The following is a 10,446-nucleotide window of genomic DNA, read 5'->3' on the forward strand; positions in this document are numbered from 1 at the left end:
TGCGTTTTATGTTTCTGAGACAAGGAGCTGCTAAATCGGCCACTTTTGTGCACGAAAAAAAGTCTAGAAAATGCCAAAAGTGCTCATTTCTCTGACAGTTATAGTAAATCATCTTCCACAAAATCCTTATCCGTTTAAAACTTACCACAATGATGGAAGTTCAAATGCTTCTTAATTTGCTTACCTTTTCTTCTCCATAAGCTTGTCCCCACAACATGTTCAAGTGAAAATATTTAACCCCTGACTTTACCCTTCAGTTGCTGGAAGAAGAGGAACGCCTCATGTGAGCATCACCACACCTTGAATCAACTTTGCCCTTGTCAGAGTCACTTTACCCAAATAATGCTCACACCGCCTTGTGTGAATGTATGTCTGCTCATGATGAAATGTTTGAGAAGAGTCTTTGAGTTGCAAGGAGACGGACACAAAGTCAAGAAACTTTTTTTTTCTTTTTTTTATATATTTCAAAAAGAATGTAGGAACATAATGGAAAAAAACAAACACTGGGTCTGAACATCCAGACAATTGAGATCCAAAAATACATTTTCTTAGGAAATATTAATTATATACAAAACATAAAAATTTATATTTTAGTTCGGGCCCTCAACAGGACAGACCCATTTTTAACATTTCATTAATAAAAATAAACTTTTAAATATTTAAATCCACCCATAACTTCAGCTGAGGCAGTTTTAACATTGAAATCAAACAAGATTCCAAACTTAATCTGTTTTGCATTTGCATGCAACATCTGTACACCCTAACTCTTGAACTTGCATAAAAAAAAAGTGTCTAAAAAGTCTATGATCCAAACTTTAAGCACGAGAGCCCTGCAGCTGTGAGAGTCTCTGCTTTAAAAGTTCACTTTTCCTCCTCAGCTGCTCTTTAAGTGAGAGGAGTCTCTGTTCATCCGACTGCATACTGTAAATGCACTCTGTAGCCTTCTTCAGGATCACCACCTTGGCCGCCTTCTCATTGTTGGCCACCTCAGGGATCTCGTCCCGCAGGGCGAAGAAGCTCATCTTGAGCTCGTTCCTCCTCTGGCGCTCCAGTACGTTATGAGTCCTTCTCTTGTCATAGTCCTCTGTGTCGGACGTCCGAGGGCTTGAACACTTGCGGTTGCTGCTGATCTGTTTCAGGACCCTGCTGTGGCTGCTGCCACCACCACCACCTCCGCCCCCTCCTCCACTGCTGCTGCTGCTGCTGCTGCTCTCCAGCTTCAGCCTCTTGACAGCCGGCTGCTCGTGCCTCATGGATGGATGGGCGGCGTAATTATGCTGGTGGGTGGAGACGTGGCACCTCTTCAGCACGAGAGGGCTGGGATGCCTGTTCTCCAGCGGGCTGGGGTCACACCGCTTCACAGCCTGCCTCTTCTCCACTGTGACCACATCGATCTCCTCTTCCTCCTCCTCCTCCTCTTCTTCCTCCTCCTCCTCCTCTTCTTGGTCCTCTTCATCGTCATCTCCATCCTCATCTTCTACAAAACAGCACAAAAAGCAAAACAATTACACTCTGATTCCACAAAACCCTGTGTGCCACAGTAGAAAGGGAGGGGGTTACAATCTCTGCAGTCCATTTCCCACTCTTCTTCCACATCAGTTGATTGCTTAGCATGCAGCCCTACCCTCCAGCTAATCTCTCAGCAGTCTACAACATGACATGGTTGGAAGTGGCAGCATGTCTCTACCTCCTGCCTGGAAATCTAACTGCATACTGCATGAAATAAAACCAGACTGTGTCTAATTTCGTCTATAATGGTGAGGTGCAATGCTCCAAGTCATGCACAGACCTTGCTCACTCAGCAGAGGGAAATTCCTAATTGCCCAGAGGGGTGTGTGCCTGCAGGATGAGTGCATATTCATCTTACCTGAGTCACTACAACTGCTGCTGCTGCTGCCGCTGTTGGGTGGCGTGTCCAGTCCCAAATTCTTACAAGGCGGCGTCCCCGCGCTCTGCTTCGGGGTTTCTGCTATCGGGTAGGGGAAAACCACTGACGGATCAATGCACTCCGACGCGGACGTGTTGAGATCCTGCAGGTAGCTGCTGTTCAGCCTCCACGCCGCAGCGCCCGCGGGCTCCGCGCATTCCCCCGCCGCCGCCGACTCCTTCCTCGCGGCGTGCAGGGAGGCGAGCCGCTCGGACACCACCTTCTTCAGCTTGGCCGCGGCGGAGAAGCCGCTCCACATGCAGTCCTGGATGATGATGGACTTGAGGAAGGTCTGCGAGTAGTCGGCGTCGCAGATGATGCTCTGGTTGACCACGTCGTCGCCCAGGAACTCGGTCACCATCTCCAGCTGATCCGCGGTGGAGGGGAAGAGGCTGGACAGGGACGGCCGGCGGCTCGGGGAGAGGGGAGGGGTCGGCAGCAGTTCAAATTTCTTCCAGATGTCTTCGCTCGGTGCCGGAGGCTGAAGCTGCTGAGGGTAGAAATCCTCCTCCTCGTTATCGTAGTAGAAATACGGCTGCAGAGAGTCGTAGTCGTAGTCATAGTTCTTACTCGCCAAACTTGAATTCAGCGGCATGGTGTCTCCTTGTCGGTGGAGCTGAGTGAAGGATAAACAAACGGGTGATTAGTAGTTGTTTGAAAAGGTGTGGAGCTTCAAAGCGGAGAGCAGCTGCTTGGTTTACATTAAGAGTAAGCAACATCACATGGTCCCTGCAAAACATCGACCCTCCTCTCTTGCACGCCTGGCATACATGCACCGCTGCTGCAGCAGGTGCTCAACTGGGAAACCGATAGTAAATTCGAGGGGAGACCCCACCTTCACTAATCTGTTCCCAATATACATCTAAGCTAAACTGCAGCGAGAGCCTCCGGAAAAACCGCTCCACTCCTTACCTTTTCAGAATTCAAAGAGTAGCCGAGGGGAAACGGAGCCAACAAAAAGGAGCAGGAAAGTTATTCCAGTGCGACAGTAACATTAAATCCTTCCACGGAGGCGTCTGCGGCGGGTTTCAGTCAGCCTGCGTGGAGCATGCATGCAGAGTGGAGAGGCTGCACCAGCAACCCGGCGAGAACGACGCGTAGCCTATCATCAACAGCGTGAGAATCACAGCTGAAGGTTCCGCCGGCTACAATAAAAACGACCGTAGCACACGTATCCCTCCGCCAGTCGCGTTTTCTTTTTTTTTCTTTTTTTTTGCCGCGAAACGCTCACCGATATTGAAAAACGTAGCACGCCTTAAACTTATTTCCCACTTTTATCACACTTAAAATAACACAGATACTCCGATAAGTGTAATCCGCACTCAAACCAGCTCTATCAGCGGTGCATTTTTATCTCTTTTGCATGTTTTTTCTTTGCGCAAGGATCTATTTTAATAGTGGGAGGGGTCATAGTGGAGTAGTGCTTCCATTGACGGCACGAAGAAAAAAATAAAAAGAATACGAGTAGTAGTGAGAGATAATTAGGTTATTTTACTACTACTACCCCGCCAAAAACACACAAACAAACACGGAGCTGTCTCGTGGGTTTCACAGCAAATACAGACATCATGCTAACTGATCCGCGCACTAAGACTACAGCCCCAAAGTGAATTAATTCACCACCTTTTAAATGCATTTATGTTTAATCTGATTATTCACAAGAATGCTGCAGGAAATTTGTGTAAATATGTTTAATAGGTGTTGACACGTTTGTGTGTGCTTTGCGCAGGGGTTACACCTCACAGGTGCAGCAGTTTACATCGATCTGTCCGCAGCCACTGACAGCTCTGAACCGGCTGGAACAGGTGATTTTTGTCCAACAACAAGTAACTGCAGTTTGGGTGTTGAAATGCACACGCACACACCTTAAAAAAAAAAAAAAAAATAGAGATTCTAGCTAAATTCCTCCCAATGCAGCTCGGGTTGGAGCTCGGACAGATTGGCGCCAATTAAGTACAGGAAGGAAGCAATTAAAGGAATCAGATTGGTACCGCAGTTGGATGGAGGTGTCCTCTTCTGTTGTAGTGGGAAGGAGGAAAGGGAACGAGGGAGGAGGAGAGGGGGGATTGGGTGGACTTAGAGCGCCCTCTGCTGTGCAGTGCTGCAGGGCTGGACAGCAGCCAGGTGGGTGCAGGGTCACAGCAGAGACACGACCTCTAAAAATCAGCGCGTGATATCAGAGAGTGTTTATTGACAATTAATCAAAGAAAAAATAGGGCTGAGAGAGATTACAAGACTAGAAAACACTCTGTAAGAAAATAGCACAATCTGTAGGTTAGTGGAGCTCCTTATTGAGGTTACTGGGTCACTAAAAATAGAGTTCGAAAAAAAGCATTAAATGACACTTTGATTTTGATTGGGGCCCCTCTTATAAAGTGGACACCCAAGATTCATTTTATTTCCATTAATAAAAAGACAAACATGAGATAATTAGAGCTCGTGCAATGCAAACCTCCTCAGGTGTGGACGGTTGAGATGATGAAGGTCAAGCACCACCCAAACACTCAGGGTGTTGACATGAGCAACATGAGCCACTACCAGTTGGAAGTTCATTTACACAGCGCGCTCAGAAGGTCTTTTCTTCCCAGGCAAGTAAGATATATGCACAGCTAGTAAATCCCTGAATGTACACATGGACACGTCAGAACCATTTTAAGACGAATGTGTGCTTTATAAGATTGATATGTGCTTTTGCAGTAAAATTCAGTTTGACAGTCCATTAATTTAGCTTCCAAATGTCTTAAAGTTTGTACTTTAATACTTGAAACAACCAAGCTGCAAGATGGATCCAATTAAAGGATGCAATTTCCACTTCATCAAAAACAAGTTCCCGGAAAGCATTAAGCGACAGACGATTAAAAACTTAATTGTTTGCATTACATACCAGTTTGTAGGACCTGTACACGTAACTTCTTGAATGAACACACTGACATGTAAGTACTGTTTTAAGATAGATGTGAAATTATGCAAGATTAATAAGTGCAAACATGATTCATTCCTTTTGTGTTTAAAATTCTGTTTGAATTCATTTAGCATCTTCATGCCTTAAAGTATTTACTCTGGATCTAATTAAAGGGTTCATTTCCCCCATTTTCCCCCCAGACCTAATGAAGAAATGGAAATTTGTGTTACATACCGTGAAGTAGTTTTATTTCTATAACCCTGACAGCACAGTGATCCAGCATCAGCAGTGATTGATGGCGGCACAGGGCTCCTTGACGAACCTTGTTGTCCGCAGCCTTTCAGGTGCAGATGATTGAAACAATAAAGCTCATGAACCACATGAACCATATGACCCTCTGCAAGTCTGAAGTTAGTCTGTCCAGTACATTCAGAGGTTACAGCTTAAACTTTTGTTTCACATTTCGCACACAACGCTGACGTCCATCTCCCATCACTAAAATCGTTTTAAAAATAGGTTACAGCAGCCAGTAACTCCCTGTATGTAAATAGGGACATGTCATGTCAGTACTGTTTAAGAATGAAATGAACCTGTGCTTTATAAGACCAGTAAATGCTGTTCTCTGTCAGAGAGCTAATGCTCTAAAAATTTGTAAAACAAATGTAATTTAGTTGATATATCCAAATACTCTCTTTAATATTTTTGGATGTACCATGACCTGGATGACTGATAACCTTCACAGACAATGAAGTTGCTGTAAACCTTCAAGTATGAACATTAAACACTCCAGAGTCACTGTGCTAAATGTCATTTCTACTTTGCTGTTTTCATTATCCAAATATAACCCAGTTGAGAAATGAGCATTATTTTTTATTTTTTTTGCATAACGTAACTTTATTTATCAGACCTCTATGAAGGAAATGACTGTGCCTTTATTTAATAATAATAGAGACATTTTATCTGTCTTTTTGGTATAGCAACAGTCTTTTGCTCTTGTTTGTCTGGCCCCAAAGCTACAATCAAATTTTTTTATAAATTGATTTAATAATTTTTCCTCCTGAGACCAGCTGTAAAAAATTGCCAGCGTAGATATTGTCTTAATTGTCTCAGCTGAAAAAAATGCTGTGTGCAATGTGTCGAATTCAAACACTCGTTTTATTTTATGAACTCTTTTATAAGGAGTCAAATAAGAGTTCACTTTCTGAGGGAACAATGCAGAGGAGGCTGATGGAGGAGAGCGACGACGAGGAGAAACTGTGGAGATACATTTCAGGAGTTTCTCTTGTTATCAGAAAGTGGAGGAGAAAATCCCCGACCTGAAATTGCACCCTCTCTTCTTTCCTCTGCGCTCATTCCTTCATCCTTTCTCTCACGCCTCTCCTTTCCCCACTGTGGGATGCTGTGCGGAGGATAGCGATCATAACCACCAGATTCGCGTGCTATCCGGATGTTTCTTGTGTTACCCTGTTTCAGAGCGCCTGGGGACACAGAGGGAAGCTTTGAGAGCGTCTGGCATCGTTTCCTCTGATAAGTGGAAACCTAGCACAGGTTTGATTGTGTTTTCTTTTTTTTTTTCCAAGTGAAACTGTGATTGACGTAGTCTGTCTGCTGCAGGGGATGTAGAGGACAGAGAAACTATATCATAAAGGTCAAAGGCCACCATTAAGGTGAATCTGTCTGTCTTGTCTGATATATATACTGTAGATCTGTACTTCTCATTACAGCCAGTCGGATTAATAACTGATTACTGATGGGTTTCAGATCATCCGTGATACATCCCTGACCTCTTAGCTCTGCTACATACTGTTCCTTTATAAGGCATGTGGCATTGGGACACTTTCCAAAAGTTGTTAATTGAACTGAAGTGGGTTGGTTTGTGTGCTGCTCCTTCATGTTGATCTTCATTCCCTGTTGATGTAGAGGGTTAGCAGTCACAGCTAGCTCTGAGCTACTGAACTGATTAGATATCTGGTGTGAGAACAACATGGGATTCCTCATGAGGAACTAAAAGCTGCTGATAGGGAGAGAGACTTCTGGGATACTGTGCTTGGCCTCTTACCACTGCATCCATGCAGTATGATGCTATATGTAAATAATTTTTGGACATAACATATTTGTCTCCCGTATTCTATTTTTTTGGTATCTTTTTGCATCTTGCACTGTTGTTTCCTGCCACTGTAACACCCTAATTTCCCCATGGGGATGAATAAAGTCCTATCTTATCTTATCAAAATGACTTCAGATAAGTGGATGACAATCATGGCTGTATGGGTGATTTTGTGCTGGAAACCTATTGATAATATAAACTTCCATCAAACACAAACACAATTTAAGCTATTTTAAATCTTGCGGGTGTACCTAATTATCTGGACACTCACACAAAGCAAAAAGGAATATAGAGTCTGCAGCATACACACCACTTAAGAGCGATGGAAAACTTTACAGACACTACAGTGGCCAGTGATGATGCAAAATGATGATGCTGAAATCTTTCTATGTGACTGAAAGCATGGAACAGAAACTTAAGAAAATGTTTCTTAAAATGACATTCAGATAGAAAGAAAACTTATAAAAGAACCACACAGAAAGCAATAATATAACTTTCAGCCCAAATCAGATTTTGCTCAAGGAAGACTTATATTTGTTTTGTACATATTGCAGCAGTTCCTACATTGAACATACTCTATACAGTATAACTGGTGAATTGGCCATGAGGGGCTCCAGCTCGTGTCCTTCCTTTTGACTCACATGCTGCTCTTGTGAACTTCCCTGTTTTCTGACCACAAATCCAACGACCTGTGTTCTGCGGCCTCGAGTCTAACGGCGCAGTCAGCCCCAGTCCGGCGAGGTTACGCTGACATTAGCTTGTAATGAAGCTGTGGCGGAAACTACGAGCGCATCCACTCTGCTTTACTTGGAAACCGTTTTCATGCTATTTGCTAAACGCGCTACTTTCATTTGACAGCTTTAGTTACTACTCAGTAAATGAAGGAAGCTGCATGCAAATGTATGCACATGCTGTTAATAATTAAATGATCTTACATTATATGCAAGTGTGAATGAAGAACAATAAATGGAAACCGTTTTGAAAGTTGTGGTTTTCAGCACATTGAATAGTTGTAGCATCTAACACGTGAAAATTTGCAGCTTTTCTTTTGAATTATTGATATAATTGTAAGTCATTTTTATATATGATGTCTGGACTACAGGTTGGACATAACAGGCATTGTGGAGGTGTCGCTTTCAAACTGAATTCTGCATTCCTTGGCCTTATCCTGCAGCATATTTATTTGTGATGGATTACTTTTACAGTGTGGTGTACGTAAAGGATGTGAAGACTTGTGATCAGCAAGAAGAAGCAATGCTGAATGCGTTTGACAAACAGGTTTATGCGCACACAACTGCACTTAGAGCATTTAATGGAGGTACACACTGATTGGTGGGAACACATATTGATAAATCAAGGGTTTGCTCCTTGTCACGGAGCCAGGACACGATTCAGCACGACGTCTCGGAACAGAAAATCAATACCTGCTCATCATAGCCGGTGAGAGGAGGCTGCCAGCCAAGCAGCCGGCAGTGAGAGCGTGGCACGTGTGTCCGACCGCTCGAGAGCTAATTGTGTCATTAATTATTGACAGTGACAGTGGACAGTTATTGACGACTGACAAAGCCACAACATGTTTACGGTGACGGAGACACAGTGTCTTATGAAGCTCTTCAGGGCTGTTCTTGTAAATTCCTCCTTCACTCTTCAAGTGAGGAAATCGAGCCTAATGTTTTATCATTTAACTGACTCCTTTAAACACACACACACACACTGTGCAGCTGCGTCAGTGTTTCCACACGCTGTACACAATGTCCCTGTTGGTGCTTTAGCAACATTTCATCACCACTGTCAAAATCCACATTTAAAACCTCCAAGTCAAATAAACAATATGTCCGAGCCTAAATTAAATCCCAAATTAACACAAGTAATTAATAAAAACACTAAGAATCTACTTGTTTTTATTATAAATCACCATTGTGGCTCTGGCCTCTTCTCTCCCTCATTCCCTGTATTTCTGGTTTCCATTTTCTCTTGTCCCTGTCTTGTCTCTGTTTGTGAATGTGTGCGAGTCTCTGGGTGGGACAATCCAATTATCTCCTGTACTGTAATCAGCCCCCACTCCTGCAGCCTATCCAGCTATCAAGCCCTGCAGTATGTCTATTCTGGTCTCTCACCCACTCCTCCCCGGTTCGTTGTGTTTTACCTTTGCAGTATCTCACTAAAACCAGCCACTAAGAATTAATTCTCGTTTTTTGTCTTGACTTTTTGTATCCTGTTCCCTGTTGTGTTTTGGGACCATTACTCATCAGCTCAGCTCCCAGATCTCCAGCTCAGCTCAGCGCCACTCAGCCTCCTACCTGCCTGCGCCTCAGCCTGCCTGCTGCAACCAACAGTACATCTCATTATCATTACCTGCCGAGACTGAAATAAATACCTCTTTTCTCTACTGAACGTCTGAGTCTGTTCTACCTTTGGGTCTATTTTGCCTTATCTTGGGACAATACGTACCATAAAACAGCTCCGAATCGACTTAATCCAAAGGCAAAATTAGTGAAATATTGTATAAAATAAACAGAATAAAGTAAAATTTGATTAAAGATGCAACCACACCATGTCCTGAGTATACACCATGCATATTATATTAACTGCAAGAATTGAAACTGAGGATTAAACTACTCGTAAAGGTGAAACTCCACCAGTTTTAAACATCAGTGTCTGTTTGCTTCTGTAGGAATCCTGCAAAAGCTTCAGAAGCTGTGATTCCAGGAAGAGCTGCGCAAACATTTGACAAAGAAACAAATCTGTTGGAACAACAATGGAAAGAAGTGGGCGACTGAAGAACAACTGCTCCATTTGTTCCTCTAACGGTCTGTGATTGGGTTGCATTGTGGGTAATGTAGGCACTGGTACTGATGTACTTAAACACATAAGTACATTGTGTTTGTGTTTGTACTTACAAACACAATGTACTTATGTGTTTAAGTACATTGGGGAAGCCTGTCTTGCATATACCAACCTCTGCTGCTTCAGTCAGAATAACCATGTGACTCTAAGATCCTCCCAATCCACTGAAAAGTAAACTGGCCTGTTTTAACTTCTTACCTGACTGCAGACTGTATACCTCGGATCAATATTTGGTGTGGCCTCCCTTTCAAGTAACTCTCCACAAGCACCAGTTTAAGGTGTTTGGCATATAGTGCATTTCAAGAATCCTGGAGAATTTACCACAGTTAATCTGTCCCAGTGTCTTCTGTCTCTTCATGTAATCCAATCAGAGACCAGGGCTCTGTGAGACCTTTACCACCTGTTCCAGGACTCATTGTTCTCAGAGAATCTGCCTGCAGGCTTAGGGTTGTCGTTGTCATGCTGCACATTTAATTCTGCGTGCTTCTCTGAATGTATTGCAGTGCCATTTCATTTAAATGCAAAAAAAATAAAAAATAAATAATGGGAAAAGTTCAGTAAAGGCAAGGCAAGGCAAGGCAAGGCAAGGCAATTTTATTTATATAGCACATTTCATACCAAAGGCAACCCAAAGTGCTTTTACACAAATAAAATGAAGAATGC

General features: G+C 43.2%; 1 protein-coding gene across 2 annotated transcripts; it reads right to left on the minus strand.

Moving 5' to 3' along the window:
- Nucleotides 1–442: 442 nt before the first annotated feature.
- On the minus strand, nt 443–3,314 carry myca (MYC proto-oncogene, bHLH transcription factor a). Of its 2 annotated transcripts, none has more exons than XM_084566422.1 (3): nt 2,840–3,314; nt 1,868–2,543; nt 443–1,474 (listed from the first exon to the last, which is right to left on the minus strand). In XM_084566422.1, exons 2-3 carry the CDS (start codon nt 2,520–2,522, stop codon nt 816–818), a joined length of 1,314 nt encoding a protein of 437 aa, XP_084422548.1. In that variant the 5' UTR covers nt 2,523–2,543; nt 2,840–3,314; the 3' UTR covers nt 443–815. The 2 variants fall into 2 exon arrangements, with proteins under 2 accessions (XP_084422548.1, XP_084422547.1); XM_084566421.1 differs by having other exon boundaries at nt 443–1,477; nt 2,840–3,312.
- Between the last annotated feature and the right edge of the window lie 7,132 nt (nt 3,315–10,446).

Source organism: Chelon labrosus, assembly GCF_963514085.1.
Source record: "Chelon labrosus genome assembly, chromosome: 18".
NCBI lineage: Eukaryota > Metazoa > Chordata > Actinopteri > Mugiliformes > Mugilidae > Chelon > Chelon labrosus.